This window comes from Ursus arctos, unplaced genomic scaffold (genome assembly GCF_023065955.2).
Source record: "Ursus arctos isolate Adak ecotype North America unplaced genomic scaffold, UrsArc2.0 scaffold_31, whole genome shotgun sequence".
NCBI lineage: Eukaryota > Metazoa > Chordata > Mammalia > Carnivora > Ursidae > Ursus > Ursus arctos.
Window position 1 is genome coordinate 12,336,081 of NW_026622997.1, and position 25,936 is coordinate 12,362,016.

General features: G+C 52.6%; 1 protein-coding gene across 1 annotated transcript; it reads right to left on the minus strand.

Moving 5' to 3' along the window:
• Window positions 1-334: 334 nt before the first annotated feature.
• On the minus strand, window positions 335-25,936 carry TXNDC5 (thioredoxin domain containing 5). The gene is made up of 10 exons (XM_026511456.4): window positions 25,640-25,936; window positions 21,567-21,716; window positions 16,924-17,029; window positions 12,543-12,639; window positions 10,157-10,272; window positions 7,690-7,776; window positions 6,957-7,097; window positions 3,992-4,074; window positions 2,305-2,434; window positions 335-769 (listed from the first exon to the last, which is right to left on the minus strand). Exons 1-10 carry the CDS (start codon window positions 25,906-25,908, stop codon window positions 647-649), a joined length of 1,302 nt encoding a protein of 433 aa, XP_026367241.2. The 5' UTR covers window positions 25,909-25,936; the 3' UTR covers window positions 335-646.

Genomic DNA, 25,936 nt, shown 5'->3' on the forward strand with positions numbered 1-25,936 from the left:
CACACGAGATTATGGCACCAGCATTCTCTTACTCAGGCACATGTCAGAAGTACCATTGCTCTCAATATGGCTGACCTCTCGCGACGAGAGGAGTATTAACAGAAACAGCAAAGCCCGGGGCGGACATAGAGGTATCTTCCAGAGGTGTGGGGTTTCTGTTTTTAGATCTGCTCCAAGCTACTGACCAACCACATTATGCAGAAGTCAGTTCTGACCTTCAGATCAGAGGAGTATCACTACTGCCACCTTTCCAGAACTCGTGGGCAGCTCACAAACGATGCTTCAGATGACGCGTTCACCAGAATCACTCAGGAGCCAAAAACAGTTCAGCAGTTGGATTTTCCTCAACTCTATTTTAGTCTCAAAGGAAACCATTTCGATTCATCAAGAGAAGGGTGAAGGGGACGACAGATCGCCACTGAAAATATTTAGTTTGCGAAGGGATCGTGAGTTACGTGTTTACTTAGAGAAACAGTAAAGAATCTGCAGTGTGTGTTGGCTTAGAAAACACACACACACAAAGAAGATGCCACCAGTTTAGTACACCCAGCTCTCCGAAACACCACCACGGCAGACTCCACAACACCTGCATGGTTCGGCGCCAACACCCGGGGCGCGGGGGGCACCGGGCGCCCGGCCAGCGGTTCTACAGCTCGTCTCTGGCCTGCCGTAGGACGAAGTGGTGCAGCGAGTCAAGGTCTCTGCTTCCGCTGTGCTCGCTGACTTTCTGCCCTCCGCGGAAAAGCAACAATGTGGGGTAGCCTCGTACCTTAGGGGGAAAAAAAAAGTATGAAGACCAGTGGTCCAGGTGACATACACACACTGCTTCTTTTTTTTTTTTTTTTTTTTTTTTTAAAGGATTTTTTTTTTTTTTTTTTATTTGACAGAGATAGAGACAGCCAGCGAGAGAGGGAACACAAGCAGGGGGAGTGGGAGAGGAAGAAGCAGGCTCATAGCGGAAGAGCCTGATGTGGGGCTCGATCCCATAACGCCGGGATCACGCCCTGAGCCGAAGGCAGACGCTTAACCGCTGTGCCACCCAGGTGCCCCACACACACTGCTTCTTAAATAAAACCAGAAAAACGCCTAAAGTTGTGACCAGGAAAGTTTGTGGTTAAATTTTTAAAAGGTACAGACCATTTAAAAAGTACACACAAGCAAAGTCTTGGGGCGCTTCACTTTCCCATTCAAAAATACATCCGAGATTAGTGTCAAAGGAGGAACGTGACCCGAAAGGAGAGCTCCTGGACCCTTCGTGCACAGGCCATCACCTGGGGCCCCGGTGAACAGGCACGTCTGAGGCAGCGGGTCCGGCTGAGGCCTAAGACTCTGCATTTCTGACAAGCCCCCTGGTGCCAGCCAGCCACTCTGCGGGCCGCACTGCATGGCAGCAACATCTCGAGAATGCACATTTTCCCGCTGCAATGCACTTCTTTTCTAAGATATTAAGGAACCAAAAAAATGGCATCTTCTAATGAGAAGTAAATGTCTATGCGACATCTACCCTTTTTTTCCCTAAAGATTTTATTTAGAGAACATGTGCTCCCAAGCTGGGGAGGGGCACAGGGAGAGGGAGAAGGAGAGACTCTTAAGCAGACTCCCCGCTGAGTGCAGAGCCCAACATGGGGCTCGATCTCATGACCGTGAGATCACGACCTGAGCCAAAATCGACTGAGCCACCCGGGTGCCCTAAGTCTATTCTCAAACGAATGAGGTAAAAAGCTCCAGAGCCTCAAAGTGCGTTAAGAACACAGCGAAAACGTAAATTGCACATCTTCTGGGTGCTCAGACTGTGCTGACAGCTCAGAGCGCGGGCAGAGGTTCCACAGAACACCCACGCACGGACTAGCTTGCTGGGACGGCCCTTTCAGGGGAAGTTCCGCTGTCTCCCTTAGGCAACCATCGTGCCTTAGAACACAGGCTTGTGTCTGAAAAAGAAGCCACCTAGGGGTCTGAGACGAAGGCTACAGATCAGCTGATTGCTGAGCCAGCCAGAGAGGCTGTGGAGGTGGCCCCCGTTCTCAGGCCTGGACTCTCGTTACTGCCCAGACTTCTACGCGGACTCCGGCAAGACCTAAAATCCCCCAATGAAAGGTGGATCGCTAGTGGAAGAAGAAAGCCTTTCCTTTGACAGAGCATCTCTTTTGCTTTTCAAAACGAAAACAAAGTAAGAGCCTCAAAAGGACACGAGCAAAGCTTGGTCAAGAAGATGCGGGCAGTGCGGGTCGCCGGGGGGAGCCCAGCACGCCAGAGGACGGCTCCGTGTGGGTGCGCTCCCGGCACTCAGTGCCCCCAGGTACCCACCGAGTACTTGCTGCAAACACTCCGCTCTGCGGTACAGTCCACTTCAGCGATCTTGACCTCTGCCAAACCAGGGAATTCCTTTTTAGAGAGTTCCTCCCACGTCGGAGCCAGATTCTTACAATGACCACACCTGGGAAGAGAACAATGACAGCTCTGTGGAAGTCCTGGGTCACGCGCCCTCACCTACAGTTCGCTGCCACGCCCAGCCCTGTTTCTTCTGTATGAGGCAGTCAGCGATTGCCTAGAAATCTATAAAACATCAAATTCTCCCACTGGGTGCACTAACATTTCCTCCTCCTCCGTCCCAAACACGGAGTTCAAAGTCAACCCCACGTAGACTCCTGGATAACCTAGTGGAAGCAAGCCGGTCCGGAAGCAAGGTTAGATTCGAGACCCTTTCCAGGACGTGGTGACCGGAGCTAACTGGCCTATGAACGAATCAGATGCACCACGAGCACGAGGTGATGGACCAACTCCACACTTTAAAAAAAAAAAAAAAAAAAAAAAGCTTCATTTTCGATTCGATCACTATGGTTGTAAAATTTCAAGACAACGTTAAAGCTTCCCTGAGCACCTGCCCTCCTACCCGTTACGACCCACATAGCTTCAGCGTTTTTTAAAAAAATAGAAAATAATAGATTTAAGGCATCATTGACTAGTGTTTCTTTTTTTTAAAGATTGATTTATTTTAGAGCGAGCAGGGGGAGGGGCAGGGGGAGAGAGCGAGGATCCCAAGCAGACTCCCCGCCGAGTGTGGAGCCCAACATGGGACTCGATCTCACGACCCTGAGATCATGACCTGAGTTGAATGCAAGAGTTGGCTGCGTTATTAACCGACCGCGCCAGCCAGGCGCCCCTCATGTTTCTGTGCTATAAGGATAAACACTGCACAACGCATGGGAGTCATGTGCTCACTGACTTCTCTCTGCCATTGTGGTTTCTCCTGAACACCCAGAAAGGCACCAGCTAAAGGGGGGCTTACGTGTGCCTGTTTAGAAACAATCTCACGTTCTCCTTGAGACTCCACTTTTCTAAATGGATTGTTTGCGAAGACAAAGCATTCTTCCCATTTTACAGCTGAGAAAACTGAGGTTCAAAGGCAAGAAAGGGCATGCAGAGTGACAGCTGTGCAGCTAAGTCTTGGCACCGGCCATCTGCCCCACGTCAGGTAGCCCTGGTCACAAACTGGGTGTCCTCCCTCTGTGCCCGTCCCTGAGGTCCACGGGGCAGAAGGTTCTGGTAACTGGGTAACACACAGCACGGCCCCACCAGAGCTCTGCTGGACTAGTGGACAACGTCCAAGAGACTAAGGAGCAAAAGCTACATCTTGATATTCATGGTTTAGTTAACCAAAAAATCAATCTATTTGGGAAAAGATACCACAAAACTGAAGTTTTATATGGCCATCCTAACTCTCCATTTTCATGTTTTCCCCAAAACAGACTGACCTTTAAAATAACTGCCCTCCTTCTCCATGAATAACTGTTTATGAATACCACCAAACCAACTTCAACGCAGCTGAGCAGGGGCGCAAACAACCCCCTTTGCTTACTTCCTACGACACAACTTATGTGTAAGCGCGGCATCTGCCCAGCGCTGAGCCTGGAGCTCGGGCTGATGAGTGGCCAACGATGACGGGAGCCGAGCGCACTGGGACAGGGCGGTATCGAATTAAACAGCCACTCACCATGGAGCATAAAACTTGATGAAGGTTATTCCTTCCGCTACGGTGTCCTCGAAGTTCTTTTCCGTCAGTGCCAACACTGTGCCCTGCAGGGGAGGGAAAAGCCTCGGTTCAAATGCATCACCTAGAGCGGAGCAGGGCCAGCTCTGGGGTTGCAGAAATACGAATCGATCATCTTTGTGCTGTCGTGCAAGGTCACACACAAATTCGCAACTCGCGTGTCACAAGCCACACGAGAAGGGCCCACGATTCACCGCAGGTTCCCCGGGTCCTGGGTCCAGGAGATGCTCTGAGGAGGTGGTGGGCCCTGCGCTACGCCGCCCTCAGCCAGCCGAGCGGGTTCCGGTGCAGCTGCTGCCGTCCGGGGCCCTGTGGTGGGGACCAGTGGGCACTGCGCGGCCCGAGCTCCCGCCTGCAGCTCCCGGGCTCAGAGCCTCCCACGCTGACAGGAGGAGTCCAAGCCCCCACGGACCGGCCCGTCCGACGTGGGCGCGCTCCGTCTCCCCGGCCATCTCCCTCCCGCTCCCCCAGGGCGTGAGTTTGTAGCGGTCACCTTCCCTGTGAGCTGCCCTTACCGCTGACAGTCGCCCAGCCACAGGCAAGGCCGTGTGTCCCTATCACAGGCTGCCTTCCACCTTTAAATTCAAAGGGAACGTGCAAACTGCCCGTGTCAGCTCTGGCTGGAGGATGTCGCGGGAAGGTGCCACAGGGCGGTCTGCCCTAGAGCAGTTCGCTCTCGCCAGTTCTTTACAGAATCACGTCCATGTGGTTCTCCAACAGCGGACCTGCGCTGGTCTCACAGAGCAAGACCGTGATGACTTATCACGTGGCTAAACGTACCAGGGCTGCTCCCCTCGAGTCCGGCATCGAGCAACGCGTGTTCGCAACTGGGAGGCGAAGCCGCCGAGGCCCGGGGCAGAGCGCCACCATCTCGCTTTATGTCCCGAAACACGACGCCACGCTCACTGAAACCTACTTAATGCTGGAAAACTGGCTTATCAGTAGAACCCGGCCTGTGTCTGAGGGCCACCTCCACGGCAGGTAATGACGTTCAACGCGGGATGACCTTCAGAGCCACCAGGACACACGCGCTCGCAGCTACCACAAAATCACGCCTGCTTCTTACGCCAAAACTTCAACTCTGAGCTAACACCCAGGCCGTCCCCCACCTAGGAACCCCGCGAAGGGAGGGGCTGTGGGGGCGAGGCGGCCCGTTCCCGTCCCCACTCCAGGAGGATGGGGTAGATGACTCTGTTTTCTCCAATTCCAAACAACCCGGGCTCAGGGAACCACGGTCCCGGCAAGTCAGGATCTGTTAAGTACGGGGGGCTGGTTTGCACACACCCGCACACTCACTGCCCCGGCCCTGTGGCACCAGGGCACGCCGCCCCTTCCTGTGCCCACCCTGCCGGGGCGCCCCAGCTAAGAACTCTGCGGGCAGAGTCTGAAGGAGCAACCTGAGTATCCTGTTCTGGAAATAATGCTGATGCACAGACCTATGGCTCTCAGGCCATCGAGCATGGTTTTCCCGGGAAGACGTTATTTGGACTGTCTTTGAAGAGTGTCCTTTTCACCCACGGCTTCAGCCTTGGCCTCGACCTGCCCAACACTGCAGACACACAAGCCTGCAGGTGTCAGCCCCAGACCCCCATTTCACTGTCCAGTGGCCCTCTCCATCTGATCACCACCACGGCCCGGAAAACCAACAGCCCCAAACCTGAACTCCCCACCTTCCTTCCCCCTCCCCCCAGTGCTTCTCACACTTGGTTCCATCGCCCACCAGGTTTGCCAGCGCTCCAGTTGTCCCCTTCCCGACTGCACTCCGTAGAGTGGGGCTCCTATGCTTCCTGCCTCCGACCCCTGCCACAGCCTTTGTTCGGGGGGTCTCCTTCTCCCGTTGGCCCAATACACTGGTTTTCCATCTCTTTCCGCCAGGCTCCTAAAATTCACATCTGCTCAAAACCCTCCACTGGCTCCCAATAAACGCAGGGCGAAGCTCAAAGTCCTTGGCGGGCCGACAAAGCCCTCTACGACCCAGCTCCTCCGTCTCCTCCTCTCTGGCACGCTGCACCGCACCCCTTGTCCTACCTCCCCCACCCCCAGTTCCTTCCAGCCGACTGCTGGCCCTGCCCCAAACGTGCTGACCGATTCATAGCCACGTGCTTCTGCTCACGCTCTCCCCGGCATCGGACAAGCCGTGTCTCTCCAGCAAATACCAATTCACCTTTCAGCTCTCTGTGACACTCCCTGCCCACCTGCCCCCAGCTCTCTCAACCCCCCGTGACCGGCCGGGCACACACACTTGGGTCACCCCGGCTTGTGTGTTCTCTGTCTGCCCCACCAGACTTGGTCCCCTTCACAGGGAGGAAGGTGGTCCTATTTGCTTCTGTTTGCTGGTGGCCTGGGACAGTGCCTGAAATGTGCTCAGTAAATGCACAAGTGCATCTAGAACCTTCCGTTCTCTGAATGCAGACAGTAGGGCAGGGAGTCAGAGACTGCGGCCTCAGCAAAGGAAAGGCGCCAGGCCGAGCTGCCTCTCGGTTCCAGTGCGTCTGTCACTGCCGCTGCAGACCTTCAGGGCCTCACCCCGGGCTTCGAGCCCCATCACGGCAGCAGGTGCGGGAGATGAACAGGAGCGGGGGTGGGGGGCTACCCGGCAGCAGCCAATTTGCCTAGCAAATGCCCTCAGGTATAGTGATGACCGAATCAAAGGGATGAGTTTTCCAGAGCTTTCGCCACCAAATGCTCCGAGGACTGGTCTCACACCTATCTCAGAGAAGCTCCTAGGTTGACATGTTACAAGCATGCGTGTAAAAGTGGCAAGAAAACCTTTCACGTGGAAGAGTCAGCCGCAGCCGACCGTCTGAAGTCCTCTGACCTGACCCCCAGTGGTCATGTCGCCCGAAGCACGGGAGGACAGTGCCTCCGGGGGCCACCGCCGGCCCTGCCGACCGCAGCAGGCACCCACCTGGGCCGCGGGCTCGGTGGCCGGTGCTGGGGCCTCTGGAGGCTGGACGGTGTCCGGGGCCTCGGGCTCCACGCTCTGCAGCTGGGACTCCACGTACTCTCGCAGGGACTCCAGATCCCGCTTGCCTTTGTACTGGTCGATCTGTGCGAGGGGAGGGCCACACAAAAACGCGGTCAGCGAGTGCACTGCGGGGCTCTCGAGAGCTCAAACCTCATCCCGACCCCACTGGCCTCGTGAGGCCGCGTCGGAGGTCTCCCCTGGGGTGCCAGCTGTGCAGTGTCTGCACGCTCAGACCTCCCCGGGCGGGCGCAGCTTCCAGAGTGAACGCCTCGGCTTTGCCGACGGGACCCGACGGTGCCCGCCTCCTGCAGGGATCTGGGCACGAAGGCCGGGGCCCACACCGGCATTCTGAGAAGCGACCATCGGCCAGGGCCGCGCTCCCTTCCCAGCAACCAGCATTAACCCCCTTCTCGAAGGTAGTTCTGGGTTATTCTGGTGCTAACTTGAGCCAACTGAAATGTTTCAAAATAGGAGGACGACTGACGGTGTTTGTCAACTACCCAGATCTTATCAAGTAAGGGCAAGACACTTCTGTTCCATTATTACGTAAGCCTTTAAACCAGTCCCGAACAATCCGCACTGGCGACCCACCACCCCCTGTGGCAGCACCGGACCGCAGCCCAGCGGGGTTACGAGAAACGCTTGCTCTCCACGCCATGACCTGAAGACGTACCTTTTGTCCATCTCGGAACCACAGAAGAGTAGGATAGCCACGAACCTGGTTTCCCGAACAGAGTTCATAGTGCTGTGTACAATCAACCTAAATATAAAGGAAGACCAGACTCACAGTTCGTTTCTTCAGGAAGCTTCCCGACACCTGGATTACCGGACATGCCACACCTCACGTGTCTGGTCTGCAGCATCTCTGACAGCAAGCTACAGCCTGGGGACAGACTTCCTAAAAGCCACCCCAGATTACACCTGAGCTAAGGGAGCAGGTGACGAAATGTCCTTTAGAGAAATGACGTACCCGGCTCACCTAAAAATGCCACCATTTAGGAAGTAACATTTTACTTGGAGCTGGTCAGCAGCGAGGAGAGGAGCCCCGCCTGATGTCCGGGGAGCGGAGGCCTGGCTGTCGGCGACAGAGGCCCAGGCCAGTGCCAGCCTGCGTACCGACTCTCCCACTCTGACTTGGGGAGTTTGGGAGTCAAGGAGGAGCAAGGAGTCAATTTTAAAAAGGAGTATCTAGTATAAAGACGACTAAAAAGATGTCAAATTAAGGTTATAATATGTTCTTAATTCTGTAAACTCAATTTACCATCACAGCTTTTTAAATTAATTTCACTTAAATCTTATCAAGACTCTCCCTGTTCAACATTTTCATGAAATGTCACTAAGTCACTTCTTTTTGATTTTCCACTGGCATTAAAATCAGCTACGTGGGGGGCGCCTGGGGGGCGCAGTCCTTGGGCGTCTGCCTTCGGCTCAGGGTGTGATCCCGGCGTTGTGGGATCGAGCCCCACATCAGGCTCCTCCGCTATGAGCCTGCTTCTTCCTCTCCCACTCCCCCTGCTTGTGTTTCCTCTCTCGCTGGCTGTCTCTATCTCTGTCGAATAAATAAATAAAATCTTTAAAAAAAAAAATCAGCTACGTGGGACACTAAGGTGTTCTTCACCATGTCAGCAAAGTAGGATAAAATATCACTTTCACACGTAAGACTGAAGTCAGCAGTTAATGTATTAAACGGAAGCCTCGGGGCGCCTGGGTGGCACAGCGGTTAAGCGTCTGCCTTCGGCTCAGGGCGTGATCCCGGCGTTATGGGATCGAGCCCCACATCAGGCTCCTCCACTATGAGCCTGCTTCTTCCTCTCCCATTCCCCCTGCTTGTGTTCCCTCTCTCGTTGGCTGTCTCTATCTCTGTCAAATAAATAAATAAAATCTTTAAAAAAAAAAAAAAAAAAACGGAAGCCTCAAGTCTGGATGGGGGGCATTACAGGGTCCAGTCCAACCCGGCCACATGCGTGTCCAGAGATGAAGGGCCACAGCCTGGATGGGTAGACTGTGTTCGCTCATGCCTGGTTCTACTAGAAACCCCTACCAACGTAAACGGGAAATAATCTCCCATAAAAATTCAAAATTTAAAATAACGATGTAAGTAATTTGGGAAGACAGAAGACAAAATTATGCCTACTTCCGGGAAATGTTCGATCAATATAAAAGCATAACCCATATAACTAGAGTATAAAATTGGAAGTACTTAACAGGCAACAGTGAAAAGCCATTGAACTCACAACAACTATTACAATTTACCAGGCATTTGCTTTGTGCCAAGTGTCTACTAAGCACCCGACTTTCATCTACTCATCGTGATTTTGCAAAAGGAAGAGGCTGAGGTGTGGAGAAGTCGCCAAAGGCTTGCCGGCCAGGTCTGCGTGGCTCCTGAGCTCACACTCCTGACCATCTCACTGTACTGAGCAGAACATCTCATTGACCGCAGTTCCTGGACACGCAGCATTACTTCTGTATACAAATCAGCCCGTTGGCAAAGTAAAAAAAAAAAAAAAAAAGATTTTTTTTTTTTTAAATAAAAGGAAACCCATGCCTGGATGTCTGGTGGGTGCCAAAGGCTGGGTGAGATTAAAAGTGTTTGATGGCCCAGGAGCTGCTCTGGATATTTCCAGAAAATCCACTTACACAGAAGTTGTTAGACACCACTTCTGGCTTCTCTCCGCAAAGTGGAGAGAGCTGGAAAAACTCCCAGGCAGCAGTGAAAGCTGGGGCTCACCGGAGGGGGCCTTCTGCATGCCTCTGTGAGCACGGAGCTGAGGCTCCTCCAGGTGACAGCTCTGGGGTGAGGTCAAACGTGGATGGCCTCCAAGTCCGGCCAGTGAACATTCACGAAGGCTGTGCCCCATATCTTTGCAGAAAGGGCTCTGGGGCTGCCAATTCAGAATTGGCCATTGCTTCAAAATAAACAAAGGAGCCAAAGCCATAATTTATCTTTAGGCTGTGGAAAAGCCAGCGCATTTGAAACCGGGCTGCCATCTGTGAAGGTGAAATGAATTATCAAGTGGCACACTAAATGGAATTAATAAATCAAGTTTGCGACTCTGCACACGGAATGAATAATGGGCTGCTCTGCTAATTAATCCAGCCAAAGGCGGTCTATTTCCAGTTTAATAAGGGCTTTCACTTACCTTGCCAATCTTGACAGTTTCAGAATGTTCAAGGCCCAGAGCCAGCTGCTCCCAGGTTGGAGCCAGAGCTTTGCAGTGACCGCACCACGGAGCGAAGAACTTGATGAAGTGGTCGCCTTCCGTGCAGAGCGAAGGCAGAGAAGGGAGAAGGAGCATAACTGACATCGTCCCTTACTAGAGACTGAATGCAAGTATCCGAACTTTGTCCCCCTGCTAGCTTCAGTGTGAACCCTTTAACTGGTGAAAAGTGCCTCCATCGAATAACCAGATCTGTGAGTTCACAGGGATCCTCAAAACAAAATCTAATTTGTCCTCTCTGGAGGGAAACAGGGAACCGACTCATTGTTTGCAGAACTGGCAATAGAGGGAAGGAACAACCAGGCAATTGTCCTGTCTGTCTTGTATGAACCGCACCACTGGATAACCAGGTGATAAATGAGGCCAAGTTTCTCTCCTTAAAACAAGGAAGAAAGGACGATTGCAGTAGAACATCAGCATTTGGCAACCCTAATAAATGAATGGATTTTAGGGAAACGGGTTTAACCGCACCACCGGGGCACAACTGGCAAAGTCCAGACTAGAGAATTCCACAGGTGCAATAACCTATGTGCTCAGTCACCAGAACGCAAGATAGAGAAAGAGACACTGGGGGAACCCGCAGACTGAGACTCAAGAGAGACGTACGTAAGAGAAAGAACAAACTGAACGTAGTGTTAGGAATGCACACTCGGGTGCTGAACGATACGGTAAGGAGTGGTTTCCATCCAGGTCAGGACACCACCTCCGTGAGGGCAGGCGGGCTGGGACCTGGACAGGGGAGGGGAGGCTGGCGGTTGTATTTGGTGAACTGGACAGTGCTTACAGAGTGGCCCCTCCATCACAATTCACTAAGCTCTACGTTTGTTTTCTGTATCTGTGTTTTATTTGACAATAAAATAGAAGGTTTTTAAAACCTGAGTAACACTCCCTTGGCTCGGAGAAAAAAAACAAACCCACACATCATTATTTGGATATTGAAGATTTTTTTCTAGGCTGTTCTACCTTGATGAGCTGAAGGCCTAAAAGATGTCAGGCTGTGACCAGACCAAAATCAGGCTGTGCCTAGGAAGGGAACAAACCAACAGGCACCAAAACGTGACCTACGCTCACAGGACACTGCCACGCCACACGCTCGTGCCAGCGCTCGGTCACCGCAGCGAAGACACGCTGAAGGGAAATGGTGAAAAACTTGATTCAAAAAATTAGCAACTGAGCTGCAAGACTGAGCCATGTCTCTCCAGAGAGGTACGGCACTAACCCTGCGCTGTGAGGTAGGGACGGGATGTCCGGGAAGGAACCTACTAGAGTACCAGAGGCAGCTGTGAGGGCAGGAGGCGACTGTGGCTTTCTGAGGACAGAGCCTCATGAGAGCAGCCCAAGGTGGCGCCTCCACGATTCTGCCCTTTCAGCGTGACTTGCTCAGGGAGGGACTCAGCTGGGCTCGTGGGAACTGAAGTGCATCCCCTGTTGGGGAAAACACCCTGCAATCCCACCGTCCGCGCCCTGGTCCACATAACCACCTTTAACGCACAGGGAAAACAGCGGAGGGCATCACACCGAGTTCTTTCAGACGTTCAGCGTGGCGGGGTTTCGACTCGCGGCGGGCATGAAGTTACAAGGCCAGCCACGATTTTAGGCCCTTTTCACGATGTTTCCAGGCCAGTCTTCCGGGAGGGTTTCTCTCCAGGGCAGCATTTGCAAGTGCAGATCAGCAAGGGGGCTGAACGCGCCTTCAAGTCATTCGATGCTGAGCCAACTGTGCAGACGCGTGTGACTGAAGGACTTACGGGTCATTTACATTAAGATTGCGTACAGATCATTTTGACATTTAGGAGACCATTTCCCAAAAAGAGATGTGATACAGAAAAATTAAGCATAAAGAACACCTACTCTGATTCATACATTATAATGGTCCCGCTAAATTCTGGTTTAAACACGGAAGAGAAACTTTTGTTTCTGCCTCAGGTCAGTAAGTGTATGATTCATATTAATATAAATAAATCATTTCTTATCCAAGGAGGCAAACTGTCCAGCTAGTGTACAAATTAAGTGGGCCGTTCATGACTTGTGCACTTTTCACAACCTCAGGCTTCAGCTAACATTAAAACTGGCATTTCTAGAAGGATAGAGACGAAAACAGAAATCCTTTCCAAGAGGAAGAGGACTGCACAAGGATGTTCACGGGTCTTGAAGAAAGAAACCACGGCTCAGCGCCACAGATATCATCGGTGAGCCCTCGAGTGCCGAGAAGGAAAAGCCCAGCAAATCGAGGAGCGACAACGAATGGTCAGTGGTTCTGAGACGTGTGCAGCCTGCTGGGAACAGCCTCGAGATTCACCCAACATACCTTGTGCGACATGCAGCTCAAAGTTGCTCGCTGAGAGCTCATACAGTCCCTGCTTGCGCTCAGGGGCTCTTGGTGGTTCTGCTTCTGGCTCTGGTGTCTAATGGGAAGAAATAAAACAACAGTCACTAGGTTTGCATGCGAAGGCATAGTGAAACCCATTGAGGAGGTGACCTGTGTCTGTCTAGAACCCTCTACAGATCTCCTCCCTCACGTGGCTATGCTGCTTGTGTCCAAGGCAAGAATCGACTCTCAGGGCTCTGGACCCTTCAGCAGGAAGCCCCTTGTCAGCCTCAGCCTAGGATTGGCTCTCAAGGCAGCCAGTGACAGCTGTCCCCACCCCAACCTGCCCTCTGCTGCCCCAAACCCAACTGAACAGAGCAGGCAAACTGAAAGGACAGACCCACCCCAAATGGGCACACTGCCCCACTGTTTGCAGTGTGACCCCAGATTCCGTGTGGAATGCAGAATGAAATCCCTGAGCACCTGCTGATATGAAGGCAGCAGAATGGACGGAGCAGAGAAGGAGAAGCCATCAGAGAACAGGAGGGCCTGGCCCTCCTCTATGCACACAGCTGGTGATAAAGACCATGAAGGGCTGGTAAAGGGACAGAGGGGGCGGAGAGAAGAACAAGGCAGGGGACCGACAGGTGGTGGCAAGAGAAGCATAGGGCTTCGCTCTTTAACTCACACCACGGAGCCTGGGACAGAAACACGCAATGCGGGAGCAAGAAGTGGCTTTTTAAAGGACACTTCTGCCAGTATGTAAGCGGGTACCGTCGTGTGCAACCGGACAGTTACCACAGTACCACACGCCTCTCCATCTCTCAGTTCCGCAGCTGTGGCCTCCAGCCGAAGCAACGAGAGGTGACAAAAAGATCACAGAACCACCATTTTGCTACAGACACGTATTTTGCATACAGGATATGTATTACTCAATTTTTATCTGGCAGCTTGTATTTCTTGGAAAAAGAATATCAGGGCGCCTGGGTGTCTCAGTCGGCTAAGCATCTGCCTTCGGCTCAGGTCATGATCCCAGGGTCCTGGGATCGAGCCCCGCATCCAGCTCCCTGCTCAGCGGGGAGCCTGCTTCTCCCTCTCCTCCCCACTTGTGCTCTCTCTCGCTGTCTCTGTCTAATAAATAAAATCTTTAAAAAAAAAAAATCCAAACTAAGTCATTAAAAGTCTAAATGTGCCGACAGCTCAAAGCTGTGCAGGCTGTAATCAGAAAGCACCATGAAGGTGTCCGTGCGGCCGTGGGCCTGGCCAGGCTTTCAAAGGGCTGAGTAGCCACACAAGAAGGTGCTCGGCGGAAAGGTGGCTGGGTGAGCGGCCGGGGAGCTGCCAGAAGGTAAGACCCCCTATGGTACTTCATAAGACGTTCAAAGGCTTTCAGTGTTAAAACGCTCATGTACGGCACATAGGGGGCACTGTCACTTCCTGGGCCCCGTGGCAGGGACCAGGGCTGTCCCCACCGCTGTGGCAATGACCTGGTACAGCACAGACGCGGACACACTCTCACGCTGCTGCAGACAACGCGAGCTTACGGATTCTGACGAAAGTCATCTGGCAACAGTCACCAAGAGCCATGAAAGTAGTCTTTTTTTTTTCCTTTTGCCTTGCAATTTCAGGTCCAGTAATAGATTCTAAAAACATCACTCAAAAGTAGGAAAAAAAAGTGTTTTACAAAGATGAACATGTTCCTTACGCATTTCTGATAGAAAAATTATTAAATAACCTACATACCCATTGACAGAGAAGAGCTGAATTATGGTAAATCCATATGATGAATAAAATATCAATATAAAGACAGAACTACATAAAATTATCACTCGTGAAATGAACCGTGTTTGTATGAGTGTAACTGTTTAAGACAAAAAAATACAGAAGCAAATAGGGAAATCCAAGAGTTGGAAGTAGCGGGTTTTCTTTTGAGTTTCTTTTCTTTTTTTTTAAAGATTTTATTTTATTTATTTGACAGAGAGAGAGACAGCCAGCGAGAGAGGGAACACAAGCAGGGGGAGTGGGAGAGGAAGAAGCAGGCTCCCAGCGTATGAGCCTGATGCGGGGCTCGATCCCAGGACCCTGGGATCACGCCCTGAGCCGAAGGCAGACGCTTAATGACTATGCCACCCAGCGCCCCTCTTTTGAGTTTCTTTAATATTGCCACAACACTGGGGGAAATCTAAATTTAGCCTGTTTCAACATACAAGTGTATACACCAAGTTACTTAGATATAAATACAGATGAAGAACTTTTTAGAAAGTTTTCATGTACAATAAAAAACAAGTTTAAATGGGAAAGAATTTTCAGTTTGCAACATCAGGTTGAACTTTCCTCCAATCGGGCGCATTGTCACCGTTTCCAGCCATTATGGGAGATTGCTACTGCTGACACGGGGCTCCCACGCAGCCATGCCCCTTCCAGCTGGAGGGGACACGACCCTTCCCCTCAGGATGTCTCGCAGCGGGGAGGCCTGACTTCCCAGCCTGCACTGGGGCTGCCGCCACCAGAAAGGGGAGCTTGGGGCACAAGCTGAATTCCTTCTGCCGTCCTGATGCTGGCTACTGGTTTCTTGAATAAAGTCATCACAGAAGACTGGCTTTTTGGTGGAAAAAATATTGGCAAAAAAATAAATGTATCTTGAGAGGTTTCTCTGAGACTATTAACCCCTCTTTAAAATCGGCTTCCTCCAGTAGAGAACATTTTCACAGAGGAAACGATCTGAAGTTTAAATCTATATGAAAGTTCCACCTGCTTATGTAACCCCTCCCATGACAAAGATGCAAATGGACTCTCTGAGAGGTTTGTGGTTTTCCCTGTTACCTAAAATGAGCTAAGTCTCTGCTCAACACTCATTCAGTACTTTGCAGTTGCAGACTTTGTAAAACAGGAGGGGAAATGGCACCCGGGTCACAGGTGGGTTTCCGATGAGCTGTGACATCTACACAGAATGTGGGGGGAGCCGAAGGCCACACAGTCACCCTGGGAAAGGACTCCAGGAGCAGCAGAGCCCCCCAGAGCCTGCGGGACCCGCACACGGGCACGGACCACCGTCAAGGCAGTGAGTGCCTGCCTCACATAGTCAGTCAGTCTTACCGAATTGCTCCACCGACGTTACATGGAGAGACGGGGGACGCTCTTCTTATTCATCAGAATCACCCAGCACGGGACAGACCCTCACCCCCACACAGCCACGCACCGCCAAATCCAGCCCGGCCGGGGCCAGGGCCCTCTGCATTAGCAGAAGTTCACACCACACCCGCAGGGACACTTAAGGAAAGGTTTACGACAAAACTAAGACTCCCAACATCAGTTGGAGGGGGAGGATTATAAGATTTTCTCGGTAACCTTCTACATACAGCCCCATCTTGAAACGATATCTCAGAAATCATACAGCGTCCACAAGTTCCTGATATTCTGACCCTCAGTGCAGGGAGGGCCACGAAGCCTCTGAGAGCAGGAAGGGTATCTACTTGGTGACGTCCCTGGCAAACCAGTGAGCACCTCGGGGACTGAGAGCCCAGAGGAGAAGGAGGGGGTCACGCCGCAGTACGGCTCACGGTGGCAAGACAGGGCCGAGGCTGGCCTGGACTGAAGGTTCGGGCTTAGGCCTGGCCCTGACCCCACGTCCACCTGTGATGCTAAGAATCAGTGTCAACTGTACACACGAGAGAGCGGCACAGAGGGGAACGTTCACAATATAAGTGCGTATCTGTGAGACGTGCACCGGAATATTCACAAACGACAGTCTCCCAGGGCTGACCCTGCCGCCCCACGAGGGCCAGGAAGGCCGGTAAGACAGCACAAGGTCGGCAAGACAGGGAGAACCGCTGACGTCGGGGGAGTGGCACATGGGACCACCTTCATGACCCTCTTCCTCCTCGTCCATGCACCGCTCGTTACCCTTCTTTCTACCTTTGTGCATGGTTGACTATTTCCATCATGAAAAGCTTTGTAAAAGTTCACCTTTTTCCACTAAGGTACGCAGAGCAGTGGAAACAGAGACCAAAAGTAGACGGGGTGGTTGCGGGGGGCTGGGGGGATGGGGGGGCCGGCATTCGGTGGGGACAGGGTTTCAGTTCTACGAGGTGAAGAGAGTCCTGGGGATGGCTGCTCGACAGGGTGAACGCACTCAAAGCCACTGAATTTCATGCTTAAAAACGGCTACGATGGTATATTTTGTGTCGTGTGTAGTTTAGCACAATAAACGAAAATCGGGAAGGAAAAAAGTTCATTTGATCTACAAATGTCATTCGTTCTAAGAGTATGAAGGTGCTCTGAAATGGGAGCCTAATTTTTCACCTGCACTGGCCTCTTCTTCGGCCCGAAGTGTGGAAGTGTCGAAGGGAGAGGGGGAGGCGGGGGGCCCCAGTGCACTCACCGCAGGCTCCTCGTTCAGCGTCTGCAGCATCCAGTTTTCCAGCGCCTGGAAGTCCCGAGGCCCCTGGTACTTCACAGCTTCTTGGCCAGGCTTGAAAAGCTTCAAGCTGAAAGCGCGAAAGAGGACAAGACAGAAGAGATTTTTCAACCCATCAGATGGCTCCGCGTAGACAGCGCCGCCCCACCGGGACGCGGTCAGTGGGCTGCAGCCAGGCACGGACCTGCCACCTTCCGTTAGAACTTGGGGAAAAAAAGAAAATAATGTCCTAGGAGAACACATATCCACTTAATCCCATGCTTTTAAAAAGTTTCTTCATTTTTTCAAGAAAAATAAGACTGAGCGGAACACATCAAGTCTCCAAGGCTGTGAACGAAACCCCGAACGCATTCGGGGGACAGGCCTTTCAAGCTTCTCCCTGTGGGGTGTCTGTCGTCCTTCCTAGGCTCTAGCAGTGCTTACGGTCTGCATTTGCTGAAAAAACAAAACTGTACTAGAAATGGCACCGTCGTACAATAAACGTATTCCCAGGCTGCCCTGTCGGCTCTTCGACCCTCATAAAGCATGAATACCCAGATCCTGTGAGAATATATGTTTCCAGCTATGAGAACAGCCTTGACATTGGTTGGGATGGTCTGTGCCCTTCCGCACAGAGAAGGAATCTTCTACATGTATTAGCCCTTCTTTAGCTGGTGAGCACAACTGCACTTCCAGATCCTGTATCATCCCGCTGGTAACGGAAAAACCCGCTCTCGATCGAACTTACTAGAAGGTGTCAAGGATGGAGGGGGAATATATGGCCACTGACAGAAGAAACGAAACATGACTAGCATTTTTTGGCCAGCCTACGCAGCCAAGTCACCCCTCCACTTGTACGGCACGTGCGTGGACTTCGGCCGTGGACACTCGGTGTGCGGTAGCCAAGTGTCAGAAGTCAAGATATGTAGAGACCAGAACTGTGGGCTTGAAGAGCTAAGTCCCCGAAGGCCTTAAAACGAAGGTTCGCAGCCGTACGAGAAAACCAGCACGTTGGCCGGAATAAATCACTGCAGGCCTCCAGGCCTCACCCACCCTGAGATCCTGTGACAGACGTAGGGGACGTCCCTAATGTGCCTCCAGTACAGAACAGACGCCCTGCCTTCCCAGTACCTTTGACCTGTACGAGCCGAACAAAACGCCAAACTCTACCCAGTCCAACTAGTATAGCCGTTACTCCGCGAACTTTAACGCTTCGAGCGACTCCAAAGTACGATCTCACAATTACGAATGCCCGCGCCCACCCTGGGACCTCAGGAAGCTCCGGGAACGTGCTGTGCCCACAGCGAGCTAGAAGATGCTTCACGTACTCCTTCACCCCCCACCTCTCTTCCAGCGGGCGCCTCCCCGACCGCGCTCTTCAGGGTGGAACGGGCGTGGAGCCTCACAATGCTGGGAAGGACCAGCACCGGCAAACTCAGTCCCCTTTTCTTTGCTGGCATTTAAATGCAGGAAAACCTAGCCTGTGACTTCCTCTCATTTGGTGTGTACTGGGCAACACACAATTTCTAAAGATCTCTTCTTGTTGGACTGGAAATCTTTGCAGCCTGCCCAAGCCTGAGGTTCCTCCTTAAGTTCACGGAGCGTAGGGGCAGATTTAGGGCTTCCCTGACAGACCTTCCTGCCTGGCCAGGGCATCTGGCCCCAGTCCTCACTGCGGATGGGCTGAAGGAGGTGATGGGGAGATGGCCACACGCACAGTACAAGCCCAAAGGACAGCCCCAAACTTCCACATGGGGGTTTGCTTTTCCTGGTGATCTGTTTCTTTTTCAAGGACACTGCAGGGAGAAAATCTCCGGGCGTGGGTCACTCTGGAAATCTGCGATCAAAGTCCTAGCACGACAAAAGAGGTGGTGTTACTGGCTGACCTGTGTCCCAGCCTCTGAGCCTCAGAGTGTAGCCTTATTTGGAAATAGGACCCTACAGAGTAAGCAAGCGCCGAGGAGGCTATGAGGGTGGGCCCTATAATCCAGGCTGGCTAAGGTCCTTATATAAAGGGGGAAATTTGGACACAGCGAGAGACACGCACTGAGGAAAAAGGCCATGTGGGGGTGGAGGACGGGTGCAGCCGCCCCCGGATGCCGGGAGAGGCAAGAGAGACTTCCCCTCTGGGCTTCGCAGGGATCGTGGCCCTGCGGATGCCTCGGTGCTAGGCTTCTGGCGTCCTGAACCGTGAGACGATAAATTTCTGTTCCCTTCAGCCACCTCGTGTGTGGCGCCTGTGTCGGCGGCCCTAGCGAACCTTCTCCAGCCCTGCCTGGCTCAGTTTCCCCAGAGGATGTGGATGCCTTACTGGCTCAACAGCATGACCTCAAAACGCTTTTCTAAGCACACTGAACCATCCCGAGGAGCATGGGAACCCCAGCTCCCTCCCCGGGCAATCCTTTACTTCAGGTGAAGGTGCCAGGGTTAGGAGGACGTACAGGCCGCGCACCGACCCACACGGCGTGCTCCGACTTGTGCGTTCGTCCCCTGGTGCGTCTCCCGGAGCCCGGCACCGTGTCGGAGCAGTAAAAGCTCACACGGGTCAACACCCGAACGCCCTCGTGGGAGTGTTTTAACGCAGCACGCCCTGCCTCCTGCGTTCTAGGAGAAAAACCTGTCCTGGGCACTTGTGCGTGGCTGTGAGGGTCACAGAGGTTCCTTCCCAAACAATGTTCCGTGCAGCGTGAGCTCACTTCAGTTCTTTTTAAGGACACAAAACCAGTGCATGGTGTTCTTGGAGAGACCATATCTTCTCAATCAGGACACATGATTCAATGTGGCTCTTTTAAAATCTGTGCACAACAGGGCGCCTGGGCGGCTCAGTCAGTTGAGCGTCCCACCCTTGATTTCCACTCAGGTCATGATCTCAGGGTCTTGAGATCGAGCCCCACGTCAGGCTCTGTGCTCAGCACAGTCTGTCTGCTTGTCCGTCTCCTCTGCCCCTCCCCCTGCACGTGCTCTCTCTCTCTCTCAAATAAAGAAATAAAATCTTGAACACCCATGGATAACCTCTAACGGGGTAAGTGCCGTTGCAGCCAGGCAGCTCCTATGACCAGGTGCACGTGGAACCCTGTACTGCCCCCCAACACTTGCCCTTCTAGGCCTCTCACGAACCCAGTCTTACTTCCAGTGGTGTGGCTGGTGGTGTGCAGCCCCACGGCCACATGCGGCCGGCTGTTTAAGCACCACAGCCAACCATCTCGGTTGCCCCTGAGCCTTGAAAGCAACAGGCTCTCAACAGGTGAACCCCTAGCTCCTCACCTGGTGCCACCCTCACTGACGGCTTCTTCGCGATGCTGTTCGTCTAAGCTGCATCTCCTTTAGAGGCGATGCTAGAACGATGCAGAGGACAATGATGCCTCTAGGGAAGGACACCTAGTAGGAAACTTTCTCTCCGGTGATCTAATCTGAATGATGGCACTTATATTAGCAGCAGTCACCAAGGACCAAGAATTCCAGTGTCCTTTACAAAAATGCCAAATTTCCAAATGTTAGGGAAAACCTTAACATTTCTTGGGTATGCTCAGATCAGTGTTTGCAAACATGTTATTTCATGTAACAATGTTGGGGGGGCGGTATCAACATCCTACTTCAGACTCAGAGGTTCAACTGTGTGGCCAGGGCTGCATGATAAGTAAATGGTAGAGCCGGGATTCAGACATGGCTTCTAGGTTCCAGCCCAGAGTTCCTTCCCCTCTTCCATGCAGCCTCTCGGATTTGAAGGCAGGCCGGGGTTTTATGAGAATTTACTTCATTCATCAATTTGAACAAAAAGTTTGGGAGTTGCAGTGGCCAACCCCCCACTCCCTAACCTTTTGGAAACAGCGTCTTCCCTTTTCTGGAGGAGGGCCCTTCACTTTAACACTCGCCACGTGGTCGGAGTGGGGCTGCCGCCCTCCTACAATATTCTGCCTCTCTGGCCACAAGGACTGTTCCTGGAATGCACACTCCATCCAAGCAGGGCCGGTCAGGACAGCAAAGAGATGGAGAGCTGGAGAGTTATGTCACCTTAAGGGAAGTACAGTAAAGACAGGCCCCCAAGCCCTGGGAGCTGAGTCTCAGAGCTTCTTCCACGGCCTTCTAATTAATTCCCCCTTTTGCTTATTAAGCCAGTTTCCACTTCTATCTCTTAAAACTAAAACATTTAACTGTCAAGGGAGTAAGAAGCACCGCTTGTCAGAACTCCTGGATCCTATTTGGTTACCTTTCTTTCCAACAGAAACGGCCCTTGTGCTTATCGCACGGGAAAGTTCTCCAGGATGGGTGCTCAAGAGTCGGAGTGACCCAAACCTCAGAACTGGTGACAAAGTACGCCCATCGCGTCAAGGTTCTTGTGAACATCGCACCCGACAGGACCCCGAGGAGACCACCGTTTCTGTCACACAAACACATTCTCTTATAAATAAAAAACCTAACTAATGAAAGGCTTTTTCCAAACAAAGCACAAGGAGGCATCTGAAAGAGACGGAACACAGCGTTAAAGACGCTCTTTCCCTAACAACAGGGACATTTATCATCTCCTCACTCCTCGGAACTACAAAAAAAGTTACCAAAAGTTTAGCGCGAACTTTCTTTGGCCAAGTGCAGGTGGCAAACAGCTGTGGAAAGCCCGGAGCGATACTTACGTGGGGTATCCTCGCACCCCCTGCGCGGAGCACACGTCTGAGTCGGCTGTGCAGTCCACTTTGGCCACGTAGACCTTGGCATCCTCCATGCTGTTGTACTTGTCTCCCAGGTCATTCCAAGTAGGCTGCAGCCGCTGGCAGTGTCCGCACCTGGGACAGGGGAGGGGCACAAGCACGCGGAGCCCCGGGTCAGAGGGCGCCACACCCCCCTCTTCAGCCACTTGCATAAGGCGGGAACCTCTCCGATCCTTTCCTTCCACTGCCGCGGGGAAGGACGGCTCGCCCTTAGGGCACACCATCACTCCCCTGCCTCAGCCTCTCCAGAGAGTCCCTGCACTGTTCTCAGCATGAAACTGAAGCTCAGCAAGGCTGTGCCCACCATCCGCCTCGCTCTGGCCCCTACTGCCCTCCCGTTTGCGCTCGGTACACCTGCACCCTCATGCCCTGGCAGTCTGCCCAGAGCCAAATGGTACCACCTGCGGCTTTCTGGAAGGGCCACCGCGTGGCCTGCCCCCAGGAATCGGTACGTGCTCTGACACTCGCCCCCTAGACCCACCTGGCAAATTCCTGCTTGCCCTTCAGACCTGGTTTGGGTGTCACTGCTCCAAGAAGTCAGCTCTGACTCCCCAGGCTGTGTGGTGCCCTTCTCTGCTTCTTCTGGAAAACTCCCTGGCTCCCCCTCTACTGCAGCAACGCCGCCCTGCTCACCATGATCTCTCCTTTTCAGTCAGGACTCTCTACTAAATAACTAAGTATCTGCAAATGGAAGGCGACCTCAAAGTTCGTTCAGTTCTGCGTTTTCTCTAATGAGAAGCTTTATTGAGAAAAGTCTGTGGCCACCCAAACTTCAAAGTTTGATCTCACCAAATGTGCACTTATGATACTGACTGCATGAATTTAGCAGAACATTTTTTAATCGCCTACCATTTAAAATACGTTAACTTAGAATTCTTGCTTCTTTTTTTTTTAATATTTTTTTATTATATTATGCTAGTCACCATACAGTACATCCCTGGAGAATTCTGGCTTCTTGCTACTTTGCCCATTTCTTGGCAGCATCGGCAGCTCTCCATCACTAAATTCACTTTTTCAGTCATATAACTGATCATCTGCTCTAATTACCCGCTGTCTGCAATGCCCTACTTGAAGTCTGTGTGAGCCAGCACTGGACACTTTGTCTCAAGCTTCAAGTTCGGGCACACAGAATTATGGCACATGGGTTTTTTTTTTTTCTTTTGTTTTTGTTTTTTTCATTCACCTGGTGTATATTCATGATGTCTACAAAGTAACAAAGTTGCCCCTATTGCTTTTCAAAGTGATCTTTGAAATGTTTGCTTCTAAGAACACCCAACAGTTAAAATTGTCACTTTGTCCTCAGAGTAACTTAACAAAATCAATGTTAAATTTCTTTGCCTCTTTTCTTTTTCTTTTTTTCTTTGCCTCTCTTCTTTTCTGACAGTGGACCTCCATGAGCAGCACTGAAAGGGAGCACTCAATACGTCTGCTTAGAGCTCACGTGTCTTCCCTGTGCAGCACTTTCCTGGCCGGCCAGGAGAATCCCTGCTTTATAAGAAACTCAAACACAGTATGAGTCCCTCTTTCCTGGAAGATAACTGTGAGGGAGAATCAGTGTTCCATGTAAGTTATATTGTTCTATATTAAGTCATATAACTTATATGGTGCCAGTGCCATGAAGACCAGCATTGTTCTTACAGCTGTAGTCCCAGTACCTAGCACATGCTTGGCAGGGACTCAGTCTGGCTATTTCTTAGTGAGGGATCGATCCCCAGGTGCCATGTAGTCAGCACTTCTGGTTGGGACCCTTGTGGCTACAGTCTGCTCCTCTGAGACAGTAGCTGAATTCAGAAGGCATTTCGTGGCCACATATTAGAGCAAAGCCACCTGGTCCTCCCAAAGAGGTGGCCCCAGCCTTGACCTCATTGTCACCAGATTCAGCGTGACCCGCAACTGGCCATAGAGAAGCTGTGGCCTGACGTTAGCACAAAATCCACAGCAGTAGGACAACCTTACATCTACCGGGTTCACAGAAGAAATATACAGGGCGTTTTTTCGTTACATGCCACCCCTGCCCCCAAGTCACATGTGGACTTCTAATATTCCAGAGACGGAAGCTGGAAAGAGATGGGGGAAAAGGGGTAGCCCACAGCGTATTCTGTCTGAGCTCCAATCTGTTCTTAAGTTTAACTTTTAGTGGCTCCTGGGTGGCTCAGCCAGTTAAGTGTCTGCCTGCAGCTCAGGTCATGATTCCAGAGTCCTGGGATCAAGCCCCACATCCGGCTCCCTGCTTCTCCCTCTTCCTCTGCTGCTCTCTCTCGAGCACGCTCTCTCTCTCTCAAATGAGTAAATAAAATCTTTTTTAAAATGTCTAATTTTTAAATGCCATCAGAGAAATCCATACACCTCTATTTAAGTATTTTGTAGTAGATTATTAAGAAGCAAACAAAAATTTTAAAAGTAACTTTTCTGGGAGCATCCATCTAAAAAGGAATTTACTTAATACCAAGTGCCCAGATTTGCCGGTCTTGTCCCTCCATCAGTCTAGGACTAGCTGGTACTATGGAGACTCCAAAATTGAAACTCGGTTGGCACTGCATGGACTTTATATGTCTACAGGTCAGTTTTTCTTTAAAAAATAAAGAAGAAAAAAGTCATGGACTTATTTCACTGAAATAGGCTCCAATTAAGTAATGCATTTTATTGGAATAGTTACTCTGAGAATATCCCTTCACAGAATAACTATTAATAATGAACCATTATTTTATGCTACAAAGCATTTTCTAGACCACTGGTAGCTCTAAAACTTCGAGTCGGGCTGGTTCTTGGGAAATGGAAACACAATGAATCCCACAGATACACTGTTAATAAATGATAGCTCTGACCCAGACCTGCCCCCCCAAAGATAACTCCAAGCGAACTGAAATTAAATTAACAGCCTCAATATGGAAAGAGAAAAAAAGTTTCCTCCAACTTCCACCTGCACATTTTCTGAACAAGCCATTTTTCTTGGGCATCTTCTCTCTCTTCCTTCTACATCCCTTTCCCACATCTCCGTTAGCCTCTCTCCGGCCCTGGGGAAGAATGCCAAATGCTGCAATAAGCCTGCAAACTGCCCTGTGCCCTGAAACTGGCTTTCTGCTGGGCCCCAGGAGAACTCCCTTCCCCGGAACATCTAGGCCCTGTTAGGAACGCACCACCTGTGCTTATGTGAATGTCAGGAAGTTCGGTAGGACAACTCCCAGGGAAGGGGGCTCTGGTATTGGCACGGAGGCCCACACCAACGCCTCCACCGAAGAACCAAGGCAGGAGGAACCGTCTGTTCAGCTCACACTTTCCAGAAGACCAGGCCCCAAGAGAGCAAAGGGGTAGAGGTGCCCGAGGGCAGCCTTGAGTGGAGGGCCCGAGAGCACACCTCCCCATCCACTCGGAGCTGCGAAGGGGTCCCCAGCATTTGCTCTCTGCTATCCGGGGCAGCACAGGACCCTCTGCCTGGGCCACCCCTTCCCACCTCGTGAACACACAAAGTGGGAAATCCCACCTTTGCGAGTTCTTATTTTTTCAACTAATCCCTCCTGCAGGGGATCTGCCCTGCAGCGAGTGCACGGAATCCGACCTCCGAGCGTCCCCGGCCGGACCCCGGTGGCCGCCGCACGTGGCCCACGGGTCCCGGCCGCACCGGCAGGCCACCGCCTCCAGCCGGAGCACAATTTGGGGAGCGGGAGGGGGCTGGGGACCGGCGGGGTGGCCCCACAGGACGATGCCGCCACCTGCCCCTCCCCCGGTCCGGGGATTCGGGGGCGGGGGGACCGGGAGCGGGGGCGGGACGGCCTTTTCCCGGCTGTCCCCTCGGGGCCCGCCCCCTCCTGCACCGCCCCGGCCGCCGTGCGCCACGTCAGCCGCGAGTGCCCACGCCCCCGGCCGGAGCCCGCGCCCACCCAGCGCCCCGGCCCTGCGGCCCCTGGCCCGCCGCGGCCCCCACCTCCCTCCCCGGCCCGGTCGGGCCGCCCCCGGCGCGCAGGGTACGGAGCCCCAAGGAGCGCGGCGCGGCCAGTTACCAGGGCGCGAAGAACATGACGAAGTGCGCGGCGCTCTGGATCCCGTGCGTGAACATGTCGGCCGTGTACAGGTGCTTGGCGTGCGGGTCCTGCCCGTCCCCGCCGTCGGCCGCAGGGGGCCCGTCCGCCGCCGCCGCCCCCGGCTCCTGGGCCCAGGCGCCCGCGCGCCCGCCGCCGCCGCCATCGCCCAGCAGCAGGAGCAGCGGCAGCACGGCCAGGGCCAGCGGCCGGGGCAGCAGCGGGAGGAGGCGTCCGGGGCGCGCGGGCATCACGGCGGGGCTGGCGCGCTCTCGCCGC